The 23,213-nt window shown below is 49.7% G+C and overlaps 1 protein-coding gene across 4 annotated transcripts; it reads left to right on the top strand.

Moving 5' to 3' along the window:
• The first annotated feature begins 694 nt into the window (after nt 1-694).
• On the top strand, nt 695-15,211 carry SERPINB6 (serpin family B member 6). Of its 4 annotated transcripts, none has more exons than XM_030817237.1 (7): nt 695-1,327; nt 3,660-3,834; nt 7,426-7,572; nt 8,375-8,492; nt 10,180-10,322; nt 14,302-14,457; nt 14,672-15,211. In XM_030817237.1, exons 2-7 carry the CDS (start codon nt 3,670-3,672, stop codon nt 15,071-15,073), a joined length of 1,131 nt encoding a protein of 376 aa, XP_030673097.1. In that variant the 5' UTR covers nt 695-1,327; nt 3,660-3,669; the 3' UTR covers nt 15,074-15,211. The 4 variants fall into 4 exon arrangements, with proteins under 4 accessions (XP_030673097.1, XP_004088765.1, XP_003272245.1 ...); XM_004088717.3 differs by having other exon boundaries at nt 695-1,628; XM_003272197.4 differs by having other exon boundaries at nt 1,099-1,759.
• The last annotated feature ends 8,002 nt before the right edge of the window (nt 15,212-23,213 follow it).

The raw sequence follows: 23,213 nt of genomic DNA, 5'->3' as shown, positions 1-23,213 counted from the left end.
TACGCATACCACAGTTTCTTTATCCACCCTTTGATTGATGGGCATTTGGGTTGGTTTCATGTTTTTGCAATTACGAATTGTGCTGCTATTAACATGTGCAAGTATCTTTTTTGTATAATGACTTATTTTCCTCTGGGTAGATACCCAGTAGTGGGATTGCTGGATCAAATGGTAGTTCTATTTTTAGTTATTTAAGGAATCGCCATACTATTTTCCACGGTGGTTGTACTAGTTTACATTTCCATCAGCAGTGTAGAGGTGTTCCCTTTTCACCAAATCCACGCCAACATCTATTATTTTTTGAGTTTTTGATTTTTTGGTTATGGCCACTCTTGCGGGAGTAAGGTGGTATCCCATTGTGGTTTCGATGTGCATTTCCCTAATCATTAGTGATGTTGAGCATTTTTTCATATGTTTGTTGGCCATTTGTATATCCTCTTTTGAGAACTGTCTATTCATGCCAGCCCACTGTTTGATGGGATTTTTTTTTTCTTGCTAATTTGTTTGAGTTTCTTGTAGATTCTGGATATTACTGCTTTGTCGGATGTATAGATTGTGAAGATTTTCTCCCACTCTGTGGGTTGTCTGTTTACTCTGCTTGACTATTCCTTTTGCCTTGCAAAAGCTCTTTAGTCTGCTTTTTTTTTTTTTTTGAGACGGACCAGACTGGAGTGCAGTGGCGACATCTCGGCTCACTGCAACCTCTTCCTCCCGGGTTCAAGTGATTCTCCTGCCTCAGCTTCCCCAGCAACTGAGATTACAGGCACGCGCCACTACACTCGGCTAATTTTTGTATTTTTAGTAGAGACAGGGTTTTGCCATGTTGGCCAGGCTGGTCTGGAACTCCTGACCTCCAGTGATCCGCCCGCCTCGGCCTCCCAGTGTTGGGATTACCGGCGTGAGTCCCGCGCCCGCCCCTGGCTGGCTTCTTTGCCGCAAGCTGTTTTATCAGCAAAGTCTTTGTGACCTGTCTCTAGTCTGCTCATTTTTAAATGCGTGTTCTGCACTCCCCAATGAATGGCCATGGATCAGGAGCTGGCCCTTTTCTGGAAACAGGTCAGCATTCAGTCTCTACAGAGGCACCATAAACACGCTGGTGGGGCCCTGCACAGTCGTCAAAGTCAAGGCCTCCGGGCAGGACTCGCGGCCCCTCCGGCCGGCGGGTGGGGTTGACCCGCACGTCCCGCCCAGCCTCTCCCTCCGCGCTCCGGACGGGCGACGCTAGCTCGGGACCCGGGACTCCGCCCGCCTCCCCGCGGGTATTTGAGGTCCGGGGCGGTTCCGGCGTCTCTGCCTGCCGTTGTGCTCGCTCGCTTCCCGCTCTGGAGTACGTGTCTGGCTTGGGAGCCGCTCGGACACGCCGGCTTGGGTTTGTCGCTCCCAAGTCCGGAAAGCCGGGGGCGCGAGGGGGGAGGGGGCACGAGGAGGAAGGGGGCACGGTGGGGGTCGCGCGGGGCCAGGAAGGCGCGTGGGTCGACGGCGCGCGGGGACGCAGGAGCCCCGAGAATGGGGCGTGGCCGCGCGGGGCTGTGACCCCAGCAGTCCCAGCGGGGCGGGGGCCCGGGCGAGCGTCCGGCTTGGATTCCCTTCCGGAGCCTCGCAGCGGCAGAGAACGGCGACGCGGCCGGGTGAGTCGTGTGTGGCCGCGAGCCCGGTCGGTGACGCCGCGGACCCGAGGACCCCGGGCGCATAGGCCCAGCGGCCACGGAAGAGGCGGCCGGCGCGGGATGGGGGCGGCGCAGAGCCTCCCGGGCCACAGGTGACCCCAGTCGGCCCCGCGGCCTCGGTGACCCCTCGCCCGCCCCGCGACCCGGAGGACGCGTGCTCAGTCTAGGGTCGCCGAGTGTTGGGAGCCGGGCGGGAGGCGGAGAGAGGCAGAGGGGTCGGCGCCAAACGCGGTCATCCGGGCCCCCTGCGTGTGTTCACTGGACTGGCCGTGCTGGGCTTGGCCGATGCGCAGCGCTTTCCGGGTCGCCCAGACCTGTGGAGACAATCGTGTGGAGCAGCCGGGATCTCCTTACCGCTCTGTGTTTGAGTTAAACTCCCTACAGGCAAACTATTACAAGCTTTGATGTCTTCAAGGCAAAGAGGAAACTTTAACTACAAATTGGCATTTAAATTATTTTCTTCCTTTTTTTTTTTGTCCTAAAGATTGGCTTTGGAAAACTGAGGTACAGAAAATTAATAATTAATGTTCACATGCTGTCAGGAATACTCAGATGCGAGGGGTGGGGGCACCTGAGTCCATTTTTTGGGCACTTTTGCTTTCTGGGATGCTCTCGTGCCTAAGGACAGCCCTGCAGCTGCTGCATCCTTTCTGGTGGGGGTCAGGCCTGATGCGATGAGATCTGATGTGTTCAGTGACCTTCTAGTTAAGGTCCTGGCCCGGCCTTGTATTGCTGGGGCTTTTATGTGTGCTGGGATTAACACCAGTGACTGCTGTTATCAGCATAGAGGGCGTTTGTTCTCATTTCAGGACCGTATCTGAGTAATTGCATCCATTGTGATGTGCCACCAAAGAGAAAAGTACTTTGGTCATACTCGACTATGTAAACTAAGTATTTTAAGTTACGGCCAATTCCAATGCATTTTATTACAATTCAGCATGAAACAGTTAACACAGACCAGTAACAGTAGAGTGAAATTAGAATGAATAGAACCAACATTCTTTTCCATATATGTAATAATAAGGGCACCCAAGCAGATGTTGTACGGTCCCATGGAAGACCACACACCTTACATTTCCAGGCTTACCGCACTTGGGATTAGGCCAAGGCATCCGAAGAAAGAAAAAAAATATATATATATTTTTTTTTTTGCCGGGCTGGAGTGCAGTGGTGCAATTTCGGCTGACTGCAACCTCCGCCTCCCAGGCTCCATACCTGGCTAATTTTTGCATTTTTAGTAGCGATGGGGTTTCACCATGCTGACCAGGCTGGTCTCAAACTCCTGACCTGGTGATCTGCTCGCCTCGGCCTCCCAAAGTGCTGGGATTACAGATGTGAGCCACTGCGCCTGGCCTGAAAATAATGTTTAACTCCCATTTATATGTTACGCTGCTCAGATATATTAAACACACACATACACAACACACACACACACACACAGACACATACACGTTGCACAAGGAAACAGAGGGACAAAGCAGGAAGTCCAAGTTTCCATTAAACCAGTCTTTAAATGGTTAAATTTAGTAGGCAATAAAGACATCCTTAATAGAAGTTGAGAAGCACAATTCAATAGTGACAGCTAAAAAAAATTTTCAAATTAAAACAGTATATTTAAGCCCACAAAACACAGCAAAGAATACAAACATAGAAGCAAAAGCCATACATGCCCCTTCTGTAATTCCGCCCCAAGGAAGTGACTCCAGGAAAGGGTGCCTCCTCCCGCACTTTCTCCACGCGCGGGCAGGCGTGCAGGGAGGAGTCCTCACAAAACAGGGCTGCATTTCACATAGAAGTCTTTCGTTTTCCACACTTAACATTAGAAACACACAAAATAATGTGGAGGGTCCTAAAAAGAAACACCCAGAGTTCTGTGTGTGTTTCTGCTTGCCCGCCGAACCACAGCATCGGCGGTGACTGTCAGTAAGGCGCGTGAGATGCAGTCGCGTGGAAGCTGTGCTTATGTGATACTGATTTTAAATCTTGTTCCAGGTCTGCCATCATGGATGTTCTCGCAGAAGCAAATGGCATCTTTGCCTTAAACCTTTTGAAAACGCTGGGTAAAGACAACTCGAAGAATGTGTTTTTCTCACCCATGAGCATGTCCTGTGCCCTGGCTATGGTCTACATGGGGGCAAAGGGAAACACCGCTGCACAGATGGCCCAGGTACAGTTTCAGGGCAGCCACAGGTGCTGTTAACTGTCAAGTGAGCTGGTCCTCCACATTGCAAATCCCAAAGGGATTGCTCGAGACGGATGACTGTGCAGTATTGCGGGGTGGGGGTGGAGAGTTTACAGGGAAGGGCATGCCACCCAGGCTGGAGCACCCTGGGGACAACACCCTGAATGACCCACTGGGGTGGAGAGGGGGTGCCCGATTCAGAGGAATGAATGATTTCATTATCACATGGCTTAGCTTGTTCGCGAGTTTGTAGATGGTTGTAAAGTCACAAGGTTCAGGTTGAGTCCTGTGATGATCTTTGGGTACTGTCATCTGCTTTTTGGTGGTTAGGAGTCTTTGTTTTTTCATTTATGTGTAAAGCCTTCTTAGAATGGCATTTGTCAGCTAAACATGTTTTCAGTAGTGTTCTGGTTAGTTGTTGTGTAACCAGCTCTCCCAGCTTAGCAGCTTTCGGGTGGTTGAATCCGGGCGGATTGAGTGGTGCTTCTGCACCACTCGGCACTGGGTGGGTCCCTTGTGGGGCTGCTTCAGCGGGGGCTCAGCAGGGCGCTGGGGGTTCTTCTCTGTGGCCTTCTCCACCGGGGCCTTCCACATGCTTCCTTCAGCAGAGTTGCCTTGGCTCCCGTAGGCCAGGCGGCTGGGTTCTGAGAGGAAGTGCTCGCAGAACACAGGCTTCAAACAAGTGCCTATCAAGCCTCCACGTGTGCCCTGCTTGCCAAGGCCCCACTGCTAAAGGCAGGCGCATCTCCGCACCTGAGAGGGGCTGAGCGAGGGTGTGCACACCAGAGACGTGGCTGGTCGGGGCCACCCGTGACTGCTGTGGTCTGCCCTCTGGACCTGGTGGTTTCCTGGGAGTCCAAGATCCAGGTGTAGGCAGGGTTGGTTTCTCCTGCAGCCTTTCTCCTCGGCTTGTAGACACTGTTTTCTCCCTGTGTCGTCACGTGATCATCTCTGCGTGTGTGTCTGTGTCCTCGTCTCCTCTCTTTTATAAGGACATGAGTCCTATTGGATTAAAGCCCAGCCTAACAGCCTTATGTTACCTTAATCACCCCTGTAAAGGCCCTCTCTGCAAATGCAGTTCCATCTTGAGACACTGCAGTTGGGACTTCAGTGTGTAAATTTGGGGGGACACATGCAGCCCATCACAGTAGGTGTGGGAGGCATGTGGCCGTCACCAAACAGTGGCAATTCCCAAACCCAGCCTGGCACGTATTGTCCACCTCTCAGCCCTGGGTGCAGGGTGTTCCTTGATGAGCCTTGATGAGCCTCCACTGCAGCTTCCCAGAATTGTCCCTTCTCTGCTGCTGCCCTGGCTGTGCTCTGCCCTCTGTGTCCTGGTGTTGGCTCTTGGCAGCTCCTTTCCTGTTCTGTAAGAAATGGCCAGTGCTTGCTGCCCTCCCAGCCTACCTCCCACCTGTAGAACGTGGGCACCCAGAGGCCTCCCTGCACTTTGAGCCGTCTCTCCCATTTAGTCCAAGCTGTTATAAGTGCTTGAAAATCACTGTGGGATTTCTATCAACTTAAAATTCTGCTTCCCTGGACAAAAGCACCCCCACTGAACCCCACCCCCATCCTGAGTGCTCCGTGTTGGGTTGGGAGTCAGGGTGCCAAGGGAGAGCCTGCCAGATGGTCTGTAAGATGCTGTCTGAATCTTCTAAGGTTTAACAAAGTGGATTTGGACCTCACCCTTGAGGCCATCAAATCTGGGATTTGATCTTTGCCCTGAGGCCATCTCTTTTAGAATCTTTTGCCAGCTGGAGAGGCTGGGAAGAAGAAACATTTTTATTCTCCACCCAGTACATCCTGGATTGGAAATAGTTCCTTTAAATTCTGCTTGAAAATGGAACAGTTCCTCCATCTTTCTCTTCCCATGTGTTATACTAGGCAGCAAAAAGAAGCCAGATTCCTCCATCTTTCTCTTCCCATGTGTTATCCTAGGCAGCAAAAAGAAGCCAGCTTCCTCCTGAACCCCTTAGCCAGATGCAGGAGTTCACGGGGGAGACACTCCATCCTCCCTGTCACTGCAGGTGACCTTCTTTCCACTTCTTCAGCTGGTACACACACAGCCCCCCTTTCTCCAGCCCCCAGGAGTCATTTCGTCCTGTCCGTCCAGACTCTGCCAGCTGCCTGGGTCCAAGGCCGGGGCCACATGTTTTAGGTTTTGGTTATGGCAGAATTCCACTTCTGGATGGCTGCATGTGTCAGCTGTTGCCACAAAACAAACCATCCCAAACTTAGTGGCTGGAAATAACAGTGATTGATTATTTCTCAGATTCCGTGGCCTGAGTGGGCAGGACTGCTCCCAGGAAGCAGTGCGGGTCACTCATGCAGCAGTTTCAGTGGACACCTGGCCCGGAAGGTTCAAGAAGGCCTCTCTCACGCCTGAGACCTCGATTCTTTTTTTTTTTTTGAGACAGAGTTTTGCTCTTGTTGCCCAGGCTGGAGCACAATTGCATGATCTCGGCTTACAGCAACCTCCGCCTCCCGGGTTCAAACTTCAAGCGATTCTCCTGCCTCAGCCTCCCGAGTATCTGGGATTACAGGCATGCACCGTCATGCCAGGCTAATTTTGTATTTTTAGTAGAGATGGGGTTTCTCCACGTTGGTCAGGCTGGTCTCAAATTCCCAACATCAGGTGATCCACCTGCCTTGGCCTCCCAAAGTGCTGGGATTGCAGGTGTGAGCCACCGCACCTGGCTGGAGGCCTCGATTCTTCAAGCAACTCTCCCCACAGGTGGTGGCACCTTCTCCAGGGCTTTCCATGTGGCCTTCGGCAGGATAGCTTGGACTTCCTTCTGTCGTGGTGGCCAGGGTACAAGAGAGTGAACATGGCAGCTGTCAGGCCTCTTAAAAAGGGCCTAGGCCTGGAACGGCATCACTTCTATTGAATTCTACCTACTGTATCATTAGTCAGAGCCAGTGACGGGCATTCCAGACCCATGGGCAGGAGGGAGCCTGCCCCTTCTGACACCAGGAGCGGCCTGCATGTGCATAGACGGGAGGTCTGGTTGGCACCCTTGTTTGCCACCAGACTCCAAGTACTGAGCATCAGGAGCCTGGGTTTGTGGAGGGCATTGCAGCTCATGCCAGCACTGACAGGGTACAGGGAGGGGCTTTCAAGACCCTTCTGGCCTTTAATCGGATGGATCTGTTTTTTTTTTTTTTTTTTTTTTGAGACGGAGTCTCACTCTGTCGCCAGGATGGAGTGCAGTGGCACGATCTCGGCTCACTGCAACCTCCGCCTCCCGGGTTCAAGCGATTCTCCTTCCTCAGCTTCCTGAGTAGCTGGGATTACAGGTACGCACCACCAGGCCCAGCTCATTTTTGTGTATTTAGTAGAGATGGGGTTTCGCCATGTTGGCCAGGCTGGTCTTGAACTCCTGACCTCAGGTGATCCTCCCACCTTGGCCTCCCAAAGTGCTGGGATTACAGGCGTGAGCTGCTGCGCCCAGCCTTGGATGGATCTTTTAAGCAGTAGTAAGGGTCTGGATGGTTGTTAGGCTGTTTGGGGTTGCCCCATTTCCTGAAGTCAGAGCATACAGAAATGATGTGTTTTCATTCTGTTTTTGATTTCAGGTACTTTCTTTCAATAAAAGTGGTGGTGGTGGAGACATCCACCAGGGCTTCCAGTCTCTTCTCACTGAAGTGAACAAGACTGGCACACAGTACTTGCTTAGGATGGCCAACAGGCTCTTTGGGGAAAAGTCTTGTGATTTCCTCTCAGTAAGTCATACTTGCTCTTATTCACTAAAGAAATAAAGGTGGCCAGGTGGTGGGGGCTGGGGTCCAGCAGGAAGTGTGTGGCTCTAAATGCCATTATGCCATACGGAGGCTTTTGTTATTTGTTTCTTTTCACCTGCCAATATGTTTTAAATTCTCTGCATTTCAGTAAGGTGGATCTACTTCACGCTTTTGAACTGTCTTGTCAGCATCTTCTCAGGCAGCTCCTTGATGCATGACTGCTCCCTTAAAGGATCCAGCAGTTGGTGGAGTTTGTTTGATATTCAGAGACTGATTCAACTTAGTTTTTTTTTTTTTTTGAGACAGAGTCTCGCTCTGTCACCCAGGCTGGAGTGTGGTGTGGTAGCCTGATCTCGGCTTACTGCAACCTCCGCCTTCTGAGTTCAAGTGATTCTCCTGCCTCAGCCTCCCGAGTAGCTGGGATTACAGGTGCATGCCACCATACATGGCTACTTTTTGGATTTTTAGTAGAGACGGGCTTTTGCCATGTTGGCCAGGCTGGTCTCGAACTCCTGAGCTCACATGATCCACCCGCCTCGGCCTCCCAAAGTGCTGGAATTACAAGTGTAAGCCACAGTACCTGAGCTTGACTTAGTTTTTAAGCTAGAATTAAATATAGCTAAAGGTAGGAAGTTGTATTTTAGGTTAAGTCTTCATATTTATTTGTAAATTATGTATGTCAATCATAAAATTATAGATTTTCTGATTTGGTGCAATGAAGAAGTAGGCCGTTGGTGTTCATCATTTTTGTAGCCAGGCAGTTATGTCACTCTGTCTATCCTAGTCTTTTAGAGATTCCTGCCAAAAATTCTACCAAGCAGAGATGGAGGAGCTTGACTTTATCAGCGCCGTAGAGAAGTCCAGAAAACACATAAACACCTGGGTAGCTGAAAAGACAGAAGGTGAAAATGTATTGTTACTCTACTTTTATAATAGCATCTTAATCCATTTTATTGTCAGTTCCTTCACAAGACTGTCAATGGTAAACAGGAATGTTTTTTTTTTCTCTGAATAACTGCAAACTTAAAAAATCTGCTTCTGATATCAGTTGCCATTATTTGACGTTTTGGAAATGCTCAATGTGTTCTGTTCTTTCTGGTTTCTCCCTGTTTCCTTGGTGTACCCGTGATGTCTTTCAGTGTTTGGTACACCTCTTCTGGACCAATCTACATTTTAATTTTGAGGAGGGGGTTAATGTGTTAATGTTAAGTTTTTCCTTTCAAAAATAACATAAAAAATTCACGGTATGGATCTCAAGCTGCCTCCCTCTTGGGTAGTACAGTCTACAGTTTTCGTGCATTGCTGTGGGACACTGGGTCATGCCCCGGTCCATCTGTGGTTCTTTTTTTTTTTGAGACGGAGTCTCGCTCTGTCGCCCAGGCTGGAGTGCAGTGGTGCAATCTTGGCTCACTGCAAGCTCCGCCTCCCGGGTTTACGCCATTCTCCTGCCTCAGCCTCTCCGAGTAGCTGGGACTACAGGCGCCCGCCACCACGCCCGGCTAATTTTTTTATATTTTTAGTAGAGACGGGGTTTCACCGTGGTCTCGATCTCCTGACCTCGTGATCTTCCCGCCTCGGCCTCCCAAAGTGCTGGGATTACAAGCATGAGCCACCGCGCCCGGCCCATCTGTGGTTCTTAAACTTTTTTTTTTTTTTTGAGACAAGTTCTCCCTCTGTCACCTAGGCTGGAATGCAGTAGCACAATCACAGCTCACTGCAGCCTCAATTCTTTTTTTTTTTTTTCTTTGAGATGGAGTTTTGCTCTTATTACCCAGGCTGGAGTGCAATGGTGCAATCTCGGCTCAATGCAACCTCTGCCTCCCAGGTTCAAGTGATTCTCCTGTCCCAGCCTCCCAAGTAGCTGGGATCACAGGCATGTACCACCATGCCCGGCTAATTTTTGTATTTTTTAGTAGAGACGGGGTTTCACCATGTTGGCCAGGATGATCTCAATCTCTTGACCTCGTGATCCGCCCACCTTGGCCTCCCAAAGTGCTGGGATTACAGCCTCAATTCTTGGGCTCAAGCGGTCCTCCTGCTCCAGTCTCCCAAGTAATTGGGACTACAAGTAGCACCACCATGCCCAGCTAATTTTAATAAATTTCCTTTTTAAGAGACAAGGCCTCACTATGTTGTCCAGGCTGGTCTCAAACTCCTGGCCTCAAGTGATCCTCACACCTCAGCCTCCCAAAGTGCTGGAATTATAGGTGTGAGCCACTGTGTCTGGCCTAACTGTTCTTTAAGCTTGCAAAGAACATCTTTTGACTGCCCACCTTTTTGATAATCCTTTAAGTTCCTGTCTTTAAGTCATAGGCACCCATGATTGCTTCCTGTCTCGTGTTATGAACTCATCCTGCACAATTAACATGTATTTGTTCACTTTGTGTGTTTTATTCAAATGATGATATTTTTCTTACCAGGAGATTTTGTTGCTTTGCTTTCAGGACACGTATCCCTTTCTATTTGGGGGACAGTGGAACTCTCTATCCGTGCACTTGACTGCTGAAGGAGAAGGCCCCAGCCAATTCCTGATGTGTTGAGAATCAGCAGCCGCTCCTATCTAACGCGGTCTTTAATTCTTCCGCTCAGGTAAAATTGCGGAGTTGCTCTCTCCGGGCTCAGTGGATCCATTGACAAGGCTGGTTCTGGTGAATGCTGTCTATTTCAAAGGAAACTGGAATGAACAGTTTGACAAGGAGAACACTGAGGAGAGACTGTTTAAAGTCAGCAAGGCGAGTAAGGTGCCGTGACAGGAGCAGCGCCTGTGTTCACACGAGCGTCTCCTACTTGCAGGCCCGCCTCTCGCGTCTGCACCCGTGGGGCCTTTCTGTCCCTACCCCTCCTGCTTGCCATCCATCGGGTGGCCTCGTGTCCCTGGGCTCCTGGCATCCGCCCTGCCACCTACAGGGCAAGCCTGAAGCTGCAGCCCTCAGGCTCGATCAAGGTCTTAAAGCTCAGACTCCAGATATGGTGTGCCATCTTCTAGGGGACGTTTCCTCCTTTCCTCTAGCTTCATTCCCATCAGGACCTACACACTCCTTTCTTTCTGGAGGCATCCCGGGAAGCTACCGCGCCTCCTGCTGGCCTCCGTGCCACACTGCAGGAGCGGAACAACTCACCCTGCTGAATTGAGGCTGAGCAGAGAGGACTGTCTGACAAGTGCCAGACACGTAGCTGGTGCTTAGTAAATGCTGAACCAATGAGTGATATTCAGTCCTCTCTTGATAGTAAGGATAAGTACAGATATTTGTTTTAAAACAACCAAACCAAACATGTAGACCCTGAGATTAACCACCTCCCCTTGGAAGATGTCATTTGCTGATGGCCCTCTATCTTCCTCTCACTGAATCTTCTTCATTGTCTCTTGTTTTGTTTTTCTTTAGAGATTTTTGAACATAGACAAAGTAGACAGAATAGATTAATTACAGTGTATTCTTGATCATTGACCATAGTTAGATCTTCCAGGCTAACTTGAACTTGAGCCTTCAGTTTCTCAAGAAATTTATTTTCATTGTCTATTCTCCTCGCAATTCAGAAAGAATTATTTTCTTTGAAGATTTATTCTGAAATGAACTGTCCTGTTTTCCCCTGGCAAAATAATTTCTCTCTTTAAAATTTCATGATTAATAAGATGTACGAGGGCTTTGTTTGATTACAGATAACAGAAACCCCAGTTCACCATGGTTTAGCTCCTAGGAGCTCACCTCCCCTGCCAGGAGGTCTGGAGGCAGGTGAGACCTGGGCTGGTCTGGCACTGGGGTGATGATCCCAGGGAGCCGGCTCTACCATCCTCAGCATGTGGCCTTCTTCCTCATGGTCACAAGGTGGCTGAGCTGGCATCAGCAGTCCGGGCGGCAGGGAGGGGGAGGAACAAGGGGAGGGGAGGAGAGCCTAAACCTTCCCCTTAGTGGTTCTGGCTTTCAGAAAGGGAAAGCTTCTTTCTATATGGTGTAGGCCAGAACTATAGGTCTTGTGGGTTTGGGGAGATGTGGAATCCTGTCATGCTTTCTGAGCTCTGCAGTGAAGAAGGGTGAAGGAAGGGGCTGCAGTATTGAGTGTACCAGCCTGAGGGCAGGGGTGTACCTCCAAGGGCACAGATTTTGAGTTGATACAGATTCTTATTTTAATTTCATTTCCTTCCATATAAACTGAAACTTGTCTATATAATTGTGTATTTAGAGAATCATTCAGTCACTAAGGTTAGATCTTTTTATATTACAAGACTGGAGGCTTTGGACCCTGAAGGGGTGCAGGGAGGAATTACTGAAGGCAGGGGCCAGCAAACTTCAGCCTACAGCAAAGCCAGCCCACCACCTAATTTTTTTTAAAAGGTTTATTGAAACACAGCCATGCTTATTTTTTTATTTTTATTTTTCCAAGACAGGGTTTCTCTCTTGTTGCCCAGGCTGGAGTGCAGTGGTGCCATCTCGGATCACTGCAGCCTCCGCCTCCCGGGTTCAGGTGATTCTCCTGCTGCAGCCTCTTGATTACAGCTGGGATTACAGGTGTGTGCCACCACGCCTGGCTAATTTTTGCATTTTTAGTAGAGGCGGGGTTTCACCGTGTTGGTCAGTTTGGTCTCGAACTCCTGACCTCAGGTGATCCACCTGCCTCGGCCTCCCAAAGTGCTGGGATTACAGGCATGAGCCACCGCGCCTGGCCCATGCTTATTTACCTACTTATTTCATTCTGTAACAACATTGAGTCGTTGTGACAGAGACGGTATATGTAGCCACAAACTGGAAAATTGTTCCTGTCTGATCATTTATGGAAGAAACATGCCAGCTGCTGGCCAAGGAAATGAGTGGGGCAGCCGAGGCCCAGGAGACTGCTCTAGCCAAAGGCTAAGGGCCAGCCCAGGCGAGCCTCTACCACGGGAAAGCAGAAAGCTGCTGCCGCAGTGTATTTTGTTTATTCCATTTAACACAGAAGAATGTGCTACACCAGAGACTGGGGACCATATGGCGTCTTCGACTGTGCCTATTGCAGGGTATTTCCTCAACTCACAGGAGCAGCTTGGAGTTAGGAACGGAGGAGGATTGTTGGATGCGGTGTGGCTCCTGGCCTCTAGTCTTTCTCATTGGCTGGCTGGGGTTGCTGGCCAGTGCAGGTTTTTCTGGTGAGATGTGTAAATGTTGCCTGGCCTTTTCAGCATCCCAGCTCATTAATTTGTTTATGCATTTATCATTTATTCAGCGGAGATTGACTGAGTGCCTTTTTTTTTTTTTTTTTTTTTTTTTTTTTTTTTTGAGATGGAGTCTCGGTCTGTCTCCCAGGCTGGAGTGCAGTGGTGCAATCTTGGGTCACTGCAACCTCTGCCTCCCGGGTTCAAGTGATTCTCCTACCTCAGCCTTCCGAGTAGCTGGGATTACAGGAGCGTACCACCACGCCCAGCTAATTTTTGTATTTTTAGTAGAGGTGGGGTTTCACCATGTTGGCCAGGCTGGTCTCGATCTCCTGACCTCAGGTGATCCGTCTGCCTCGGCCTCCCAAAGTGGTGGGATGACAGGCATGAGCCACCATGCCCAACCTGACTGAGTGTCGTCTATGCATCAGGCATGGTGCTAGGTATTTTTCAGTCGTGCACAAAACCAGCAAAGCATGTTTGCCCTGGTGAAGCTTGTGTTTTCTTGGGGGAGAGGCAGCAAGCATAAATAAGAAAATAGGAGCATATTAGACAGTGGCAAATGGTACAGAGACATACCAAGGGAGGGGATAGGAAGCTGTGTTTGGTGTAGGGGTGTAGTGTCAGGTTAGATCTATCAAGAACAGCTTCTCTGCCAAGGTGATTTTCGAACAAAGACCATAAAGAGGCAGAAGTTCACTCTCCGGGTTCTGGAGGACAAGCTTACTGCATAGAGATGAGATGAACTGGGTTTGCTGGCAGTGCAGTGAGGAGGCCTCAGTGACTGTAGCAGATAAGCAAAGGGAGAGGGAACTGGGGACAAGCTCTTATCACAATTCCAGGCTTTTTAGGGACTTTCAGCTCCTGCTCCGAGTAAATAGGGAGCCAGGGAAGGGTGTCCAGCCAAAGAACAATGTGATCTGCCTTAGGTTCTACCGGGTCCCTCTGGCCGTTGTGCCGGGAACAATCAATCATATTATCACAATATTCCAGGGCTAGGCTGGTAGCAGCAGAGGTGGAAGGAACAGGTCAGATTTTGTTATATTTTCGAGGTAGAGCCAATATAATTTGCCAGTGAGTCAGACACAGGGTGTGAGAGAAAGACAGGAGTCAGGGGCACTCCAGGGCTTTTGACCACTGGACGGTGGCACTGTCTTCAGCTGAGATGGGCAGAGTTGTAGTAGACAGAGCCGACTTGGAGGATCTACGGAGTGCCGCATTACAGGTGGCATTGGGAGTTTCTTTTATGTCCAAACGTAGGTGTCAGGTGGGCAGTAAAATGCAGGAGTCTCAAGGACAGGGCGGAGGCCCAGGCTGGAGGTAAGTTTGGTATGATACTGTGTTTAAAGTCATGAGACTGAATGCGATCAATGAGAGGAAAGACACGTTGGGTTTGGGCCCTGGGCACCCCAGTTTCTGGAGGTTGAGGTAGTGAAGACGGCAGAGCAGGCGCTGCTGGGTGTTCTGGAAGCTGGGGAGAAACCGAGCTCCGTTTCTCCCTGCAGAGAGTGGCCGGCTCCGACAAATTTGTCCCATGTGTCAGTGGGGTCTTGTTTCAACTTAATGTTTATCTGTTTTCTTTGTAGAATGAGGAGAAACCTGTGCAAATGATGTTTAAGCAGTCTACTTTTAAGAAGACCTATATAGGAGAAATATTTACCCAAATCTTGGTGCTTCCATATGTTGGCAAGGAACTGAATATGATCATCATGCTTCCGGACGAGACCACCGACTTGAGAACGGTAACAGCTAAGCTGCGAGCGAGGTGTGCTGGCGAGGAGCCACTCGGGGGTGTCTGCTGTGGCTGCTGTCCCCAGTTTGCGGTCAGCCGTTTAACACTGGACCGCTGCTGACCATAGCCATGCTGCCGCTGGCGTCTGGCATCCACAGCATAGCACAGGGCCCTGATGGGCAGCAGCACCCTCGGTCTTAAAGTCTTCAACTCTTTCCCTCTAGGTGGAGAAAGAACTCACTTACGAGAAGTTTGTAGAATGGACGAGGCTGGACATGATGGATGAAGAGGAGGTGGAAGTGTCCCTCCCGCGGTTTAAACTGGAGGAGAGCTACGACATGGAGAGTGTCCTGTGCAGCCTGGGCATGACTGATGCCTTCGAGCTGGGCAAGGCAGACTTCTCTGGAATGTCCCAGACAGACCTATCTCTGTCCAAGGTCGTGCACAAGTCCTTTGTGGAGGTCAACGAGGAAGGCACGGAGGCTGCAGCTGCCACAGCTGCCATCATGATGATGCGGTGCGCCAGATTCTTCCCCCGCTTCTGCGCGGACCATCCCTTCCTTTTCTTCATCCAGCACAGCAAGACCAACGGGATTCTCTTCTGTGGCCGCTTTTCCTCTCCGTGAGGACAGGGCAGTCTTTGTGTGCAGCCCCTCTCCTCTCTGTCCCCTGACACTCCACAGTGTGCCTGCAACCCAAGTACCTTATCCGTGCAGTGGTGGCAGTTGAAAAATAAAGGGCCCAATTGTGGGATGCCGTGTTCACTCCGTGCGTTTGTGTGTCTGCGTGGGAGATGTTGCCTAGGATCTGAAATTGCTGCTCTGGGTCTGGGTTATGTTAGTAGGGGCGGCAATGACCACTTCGCTCACCCTTGCTTGGGGGAGGTGTTGCCCACCCCCCACAGCCATGGGGACCCCACAACTTCACTGTGGGCAGACAGCTGCCCTTGAGGTCGGTGGTGTGGTGACTCTTCCTGGGCACAAGAAGACAAATGGTGCTTCTCTGTCTCCTCTACTCAGTAGTGGAGTCTCATCCCACTTCTAGGGAGAGAATGGGGTGAAATGGGGTGCTACAGGGAGGTGCAGGGAGCTCAATTCCAAAATTACCGCAAGCTCTCCGGAAGCCTGCCACGGAGGTGGGGGGAGCAGGTGAACCAGACGAGGGTGACAGCAGTCCCCTGCCCTGTGGGTGTTTCTGCTTCCCTGGGGAGTGGTGGGTCACATGCCTGTTCACACACACACTGCCCACTTCCAAAAATGTCAAATGATGGTAGTGTTCCCTTTATAGTAACGGAGTTTACAGCGACTTCACGAGTCAGCACCAGGTGCCTTTCTGTTTTGCTGAAGTATTGCAGACAGAAAAGACAGCTAAGGTTTCTGGGGCCACTTGAGTTACTTGCTGGAAATGCGATCCCTGCACCCAGCCATTCAGGAGCAGAAGGACGGGTCAGGCTCAAATGGAGCCGCACAGTGTTCCAGGGAGGCAGGAAGGACTTCTTTTGCAGGCAGTGGGAGGCTGGCCTCTCCTCCTTTACCTGGTGCGACTGTGCTCTCATGTGCTCTCACTCTTCCTGGTCCTCTTTCCACTTAGTGTCCAGGCTGGGGTGACAGATGGCACTCAGGAGCAGCAGGAGACGTGGCAAGGATGAGTGGGAGAGCAGGGGAAAGAAGGGCCAGGCAGTGCTGGTTTTGTCCCTCATACTCCCTGCTCTGCACAGCATTCTTGTTTTTTGTTTTTTTTTTGTTTTTTTGAGACGGAGTCTCGCTCTGTCGCCCAGGCTGGAGTGCAGTGGCACAATCTCGGCTCACTGCAAGCTCCACCTCACGGGTTCAAGCGATTCTCCTGCCTCAGCCTCCCGAGTAGCTGGGATTATAGGCATGCGCCAACACGCCCAGACAATTTTTGCATTTTTAGTAGAGACAAGGTTTCACAGTGTCAGCCGGGCTGGTCTCAAATTTCTGACCTCAGGTGATCGAGCCCGCCTCGGCCTCCCAAAGTGCTGGAATTACAGGTGTGAGCCACTGCACCCGGCCTCAGCTAATCTTTTGTATTTTTAGTAGAGACAGGGTTTTGCTATGTTGGCCAGGCTGGTCTTGAACTCCTGACCTCGTGATCCACCCACCTTGGCCTCCCAAAGTGCTGGAATTATAGGCGTGTCACCGCACCTGGCTCATTCCTGTTTTTTTTTTTTTCTTTTATTGAGACAGTCTCGCTCTCTCGCCCAGGCTGGAGTGCAGTGGCATGATCTCAGCTCACTGCAAGCTCTCCCTCCAGGGTTCACGCCAGTTTCCTGCCTCCCCCTCTCCAGCAGCTGGGACTACAGGCACCCATGACCACACTCTAATTTTTTGTATTTTTAGTAGAGACGGGGTTTCACCGTGTTAGCCAGGATGGTCTCAATCTCCTGACCTTGTGAACCTCCCACCTCGGCCTCCCAAAGTGCTGGAATTACAGGCATGAGCCACCGTGCCTAGCCCATTCCTGGTATTTTTTAAAGAATGGGGACAAGGGGACTTGAAACAAAGGCTCTGAATATGGGGCAGGATCCGTTTATGTGACGCTTTCAGCCTGAAGAAGACAGTTTCTGCACTGCAGGTGGCAGCCGCTACCGTGTCCAGCTGTTGGGCTGAGACAGACAGTCCACATCGTTGCTTAGAGCCAGGGAGTGGGGTAAATGGAATAGTCTCTAATCCTTCAGGTATCATTCCCTTTATCCCAGTAGAAGGATGGTATCACTAAGTGAGTTAAGATGAACTTTCAGGGTCCTATCTGGTCTAGAATTGGTGGGTTTCATTAGTCTCAGTGCCCTCAAAAGTGAAACCACAGACCCTCACAGTGAGAGTTAAACTTTTAAAGACCGTGTGTTCTACATTTAACTTCCTGCTGGCGGGTCCATGGACTTACTAGCTCAGAAATAAAGCTGCAAACATTCAGAGTGAGTATTATAACTCTTAACACAGCACAGCTAAAGTTGCCTATTCCTCCTGGGGGGATCACAGTCTTGCTGGTTTCAGAAATGAAACTACAGACCTTCACAGCAAATGTTACAGCTCATAAAAATCAACATGCATCCAAAGAGTAAAACAACAAAGCAGGAACCGTATGGAAAAAAAAAAACTGAGGAGGTTGCCACTGCTAAGCTTGGGCAGCCTGCTTTTATTCTCTTATCAGGCTCCACCCACGTCCTGCTGATTGGTAGAGCCGAGTGGTCTGTTTTGACAGGGCGCTGATTGGCGCGTTTACAATCCCTGAGCTAGATATAAAGGTGCTCCACATCCCCATCAGATCAGTTAGACACAGAGTATCAACATAAGGGTTCCCCAGAGCCCCACCAGAGCAGCCAGACACTGAGTGTCAATTGGTGCACTCACAAACCCCGAGCTAGGTACGGGGTGCTGATTGGTGTGTCTGCAAACCCTGAGCTAGATACAGAGTGCCAATTGGTGTATTTACAATCCCTTAGCTAGACATAAAGGTTCTCCAAGGCCCCACCAGAGCAACTAGATACAGAGTGTTGATTGGTGCATTCACAGACCCTGAGCTAGACACAGGGTGCTGATTGGTGTATTTACAATCCCTGAGCTAGACATAAAGGTTCTCCACATCTCCACCAGACTCAGGAGCCCAGCTGGCTTCACCCAGTGGATCCTACACCAGGGCTGCAGGTGGAGCTGCTTTCCAGTCCCGCGGCGTGTGCTCCCACTCCTCAGCCCTTGGGTGGTCGACGGGACTGGGCGCCGTGGAGCAGAGAGTAGCGCTCATCGGGGAGGCTCCGGCGGCACAGGAGCCCATGGAGGGGGTGGGAGGCACAGGCATGGCGGGCTGCAGGTCCTGAGCCCTGCCCCGTGGGAAGGCAGCTAAGGCCCGGTGAGAAATCGAGCGCAGCGCTGGTGGGCTAGCACTGCTGGGGGACCCAGTACACCCTCCGCAGCCGCCGGCCTGGGTGCTAAACCCCTCATTGCCCGGGGCCGGCAGGGCCAGCCAGCTGCTCTGAGTGAGGGGCCCGCCAAGGCCACGCCCACCCGGAACTCCAGCTGGCCCGCAAGCGCCGCGTGCAGCCCCGGTTCCAGCTCACGCCTCTCTCTCCACATCTCCCTGCAAGCTGAGGAAGCCGGCTCTGGCCTTGGCCAGCCCCGAAAGGGGCTTCCACAGTGCAGCGGTGGGCTGAAGGGCTCCTCAAGTGCCACCAAAGTGGGAGCCAAGGCACAGGAGGTGCCGAGAGCGAGCGAGGGCTGTGAGGACTGCTAGCACGCTGTCACCTCTCAATATGTGTTACTGATCTCTGACGGGAGGAAAACAACCAAGATCACACATCACGCTCTGGAAAGCTCCCTGGTCCCTGCTGAGTTACCGCCCCTTAGCTGTCTGTGACATCACCTTTGAAGGGTTATCTGTCACTCTTAATTTGATTATAATACAGTATAAGGCACAACCATCTGAGTAATGCCTCTACATCTTTTAGGAAATGGCACAAGAAGACATTGGGGGGATTTTAGAGACAGAATCTTGCTTCATCATGTGGGCTGGAGTGCCATGATTCAATCTCGGCTCACTGCAACCTCTGCCTCCTGGGTTCAAGCTATTCTCATGCCTCAGCCTCCCGAGTGGCTGGGGTTACAGGCATGCACAACCACGCCTGGCTAATTTTTGTATTTTTCTGAGTAGCGATGCGGTTTCGCCCTGTTGGCCAGGCCGGTCTAAAACTCCTGACCTCAAATGATCCTCACAGGCGTGAGCCACCGTGCCTGGCCAGAAAAATATTTTTCAACTGTGTACAGGGAAGTAAGGGTTTCTATTATACGCAAATCCTGTGGGATTGTTTGTGCCAGGGAGATCTGTTCTTTCTCTGCAGCTCACTGTATCCTCACCTGCTCTTCCTCATATGGCTCCCACCCTTACCCTTCTCTCCCCTGGGTTCATGCTGTTCTTCTCATTTCGATTCACTCTCCCTGAAAGGAGTCAGCCTTCGCCAGTCTGTGCAGACATGGTTCTGGGCTGGATGGCCCTCTGAGCCCGGCCAGGCGGCTGACCGTGGTCATGCAGATGGTGGCAGGATCCTTGGGTGCACTCATTTTCAATAAGGGCCTTGGACCTCTTAGCGTTCCTCCTGAAGCTGCGGTGGATAGTCTTGGGGAAGGAGAATGGAATCACTGGCTCAGGCCCGCCTAGATTGCGCACACACTGGGCCTTGCTTCCATTCACTCACGCGCTGAGACCGTTTGCATCTGGGTGAACAGGGCACACATCCAGTTCCCACGTGGATACTGCATGTGGCTCTCAGGGCACAAATCATTCCAATCTTAACAGATGCAAGAAATAAAAGGGAGGAAACACTCTTTAGTTCATTGCATATTGACGAGCACAAGCTTGGTAAGGTTGTGTTTGGAAATTATGTATGGGAAGGGAATGATGTATGGGAAGTAAGCTTAACCCAGTAATATGAAGTGGATGCAGCATGATAAAATGCATGCCATCTGTTCCATTATAGAATAAAGAAGCAAGATCGTAGGGTCATATCCCTTGATGCAGAAATAGCTGTCTCATTCTAAAGGAGAACACGGCAGCTGATAGACACAAGCCACAGTCCCATTAATTGATAGGGTTGTTTTTTCAGTCAGCCCTGCCAAATGCAAAAGGCTTTACATACACTGAATAAAATTACATTTCCAAAGCAACCTTTTGAGGTGGATATCAGCTCTATTGTTGTTGTTTTTAATCTGTAGACAAAAGTTTGGATGAATTTTTTTATCGTTCCAAAAGTGTTCCCAGTCTAAGTAATTAACCTATTCTCTTAGTCATTTAGATACTTTTATAGAATCAAGGGCAATTATGTTACCATTATTCTCGAATTTCACAACTATAAAATTATACACTTGGGACAGAAAACTATATCTTAAAGGGAAGAATAAATGAAACGAAGTTTGATTTCACTTTTCTGTGTCATTTTTGGAGACTTTCTGGAAGGACAGGCCAGCCATTAGGCTAGTAATCGTGTCTATTCTGGCCGTTTCATCTGGCCACGCGTACAAGTTTAAGTTCAATTTTTGGCAAACTTGGAAACACAGTAACTTTATGTATGTTTCTAGTAAAATATCCTCTTTTTTTTTTTTTTTTTTTTTTTTGAGACAGACTCTCACTCTGTCACCCAGGCTGGAATTCAGTGGCACGACCTCAGCTCACTGCAACCTCCGCCTCCCAGGTTCAAGTGATTCTTGTGCCTTAGCCTCCTACGTAGCTGGGATTACAGGCCTGGGCCACCACACCCGGCTAATGTTTGTATTGTTTTTGTAGAGACAGGGTTTTGCCATGTTGGCCAGGCTAGTCTCAAACTCCTTGCCTCAAGTGATCCACCCACCTTGGCCTCCCAAGGTGCTGGGATTACAGGAGTGAGCCACTGCGTCTGGCCAATTTCCCCTTTCTTACTTAAAACCCAGAACCTCCTAATTTAGCTCTTAAAATACACCCGCTTGATGGTCAAGGGCAGCTGGGGATTTAGCTCCTCAGGCCCTCCTATGCTTGCCCCCCAGCCCCTGTCTCTCTGCACAGGGCAGCCAGATGCACGCTCATGAGACTTTGCTAAAAGGTGACGGGCTGCAAAGGGAAATTAAAGTTGAAAGTAAGTGCTATGGCTTCTCAGTGAACTTGGAGGTCATTTAAAATATCCTTTTTAGAAATAACACTTCCTTTCCCCCTTATTCTTAGAGGAAACAGATAAGCGCTCAGCGGAAATCTGATTAAAGAACAACCTGCATTTTTTTTTTCTGAAAACATAGTCAGAACTTGTGTTTTTTTCAGTATGCGAACCCTGTCATGGGTGAGCAGCACCTACCAGGGCCATAGGTGCTGAGGTAAAAGACAGTTGTAGGTAAAGAAAGGCAGATTTATTAGAGAAAGTACGATATACGTCGTAAGGTCAAAATGGGCAGAATCAGCAAGAGAGCTCAGTGCAAGGGAACAAAGGCTTGCTGAGGGTTTTAGAGGATGGTTCTCGGGCTGATTGATAACGCCAAGGCAGTAGGGAGCTTGCTTGCATTCTTCTGTCAGCAGAGGTGTTTGATGATAAGTTGAAGTGTTTGATGATAAGCAGGAAGTTTGTGAGTTAGGTACATTATTTGCACAGGTGGGTCATATGTCTTGGGCCATAAAGAAAAGAGAACCTGTAGCTTATCTGCTTTGTCTCTTTGCTTTCCCCTGGTCCTGCCAGCCTAACTCCTTTTTCTTCATTAGGAATCCACAATTCATTAGGATTCATTAGGAATCCTATATGGCACCTACACAGTAGTTACCAGTTATTGAAGGTTTCACTTTCCAGTGTTTCAGTTACCCATGGTCCAAAAATAGGTGAGTACAGTACTGTGGGTGTGAGGGAGAGAGAGAGATCATATTTACATAACTTATTTTTTTGAGACGGAGTTTCGCTCTTGTCCCCCAGGCTGCAGTGCAGTGTGATCTTGGCTCACTGCAATTTCCACCTCCCTGGTTCAAGCGATTCTCCTGCCTCAGCCTTCCGAGTATCTGGGATTACAGGCATGCGCCACCATGCCCGGATAATTTTTGTATTTTTAGTAGACACAGGGTTTCTCCATGTTGGTTAGGCTGGTCTCGAACTCCCAAATGCAGGTGATCCGTCTGCCTCAGCCTCCCAAAGTGCTGGGATTATAGGCATGAGCCACTGTGCCTGGCCAAAAAATAAAATTCTAAGCCCCCCAACCAAATGGACCCCTCCTCTCAGCCAAAGGCATTCTAAAGTAAACCCGAAACACTAGTTCAGGCCACGATGTGAAATACGGAGGAGGGGCTCAGACATGCCTCATTCTACCTTCCTCCCTTTGGAATTCAGGCACAGCTGACCAGCATTACGTTAAAACAGACCTTAACACTGACAAAACAGACTCTAGCAATAAGCTACCGACATGACCGATAACGGGCCCTGAAAGAAATTGAATTATTTTACCCCAAAACATATTTCTTTGACATATTTTGAAATGGCCCTGCAAAGCTGCCTCTTGTGGGGAAAATCTACATTTTTGTAGAGAATCTCCATCCCTTTCCGGGTCTTTCTCCTGATCCAGGAGAGTCTGATAAGAGACATTTACAACAGATGCTCTCTGAAGCCTGCTCTCTGAAGCCTGGAGGCTTCATCTGCAGAATAAGACCCTTGGTCTCCACAACACCTTATCTTAACCCACACACTCCCTTCTATTGATTTCAGATCTTTAGATGAACTTTCAACAAGAAAATCTTGGAATCCACCTGTGACCTGGAAGCTCCCCCCGACCACCACTACCTTGGGCACATGTTCTCAGGATCTCCTGGGGCTGTGTCACAGGCCATGGTCACATTTGGCTCAGAACAAATCTCTTCAAATACTTTACAGAGTTAGACCATATTTCAACTTTATTGCATATATTATATTGCATATAACTCATATTTTGAGTTGTTAATCTCTTACTGTGCCTAATTTATAAACTATCATATAAATATGTAAGGAAAAAAACAGTATATATAGGAGTCAGTACTATCCATTGTTTCAGGAATCCACTGGAGATCTCTGAACATGTCCTTTGCAGATAAGGGGGTGAATCTGCTGTGTACTTCCATATAATGTGCTGCATCTGAAGTGTAGCCAAAACGGGAAATCTGAAAATGAAAGGGGAAAATGAACAGAATTAATTTGAGATGGGGTCTTGTTTCTTTGCCCAGGCTGGTCTCAAAATTTCTGGGCTCCAACAATCTTCCCACCTCAGCCTCCCACATAGGTGGGAC

The sequence above is a fragment of the Nomascus leucogenys genome, chromosome 8 (genome assembly GCF_006542625.1).
Source record: "Nomascus leucogenys isolate Asia chromosome 8, Asia_NLE_v1, whole genome shotgun sequence".
Classification (NCBI taxonomy): Eukaryota; Metazoa; Chordata; class Mammalia; order Primates; family Hylobatidae; genus Nomascus; species Nomascus leucogenys.
Note: the sequence above shows the minus strand (reverse complement) of the source record. Positions and strands in the feature narration are given on the sequence as shown.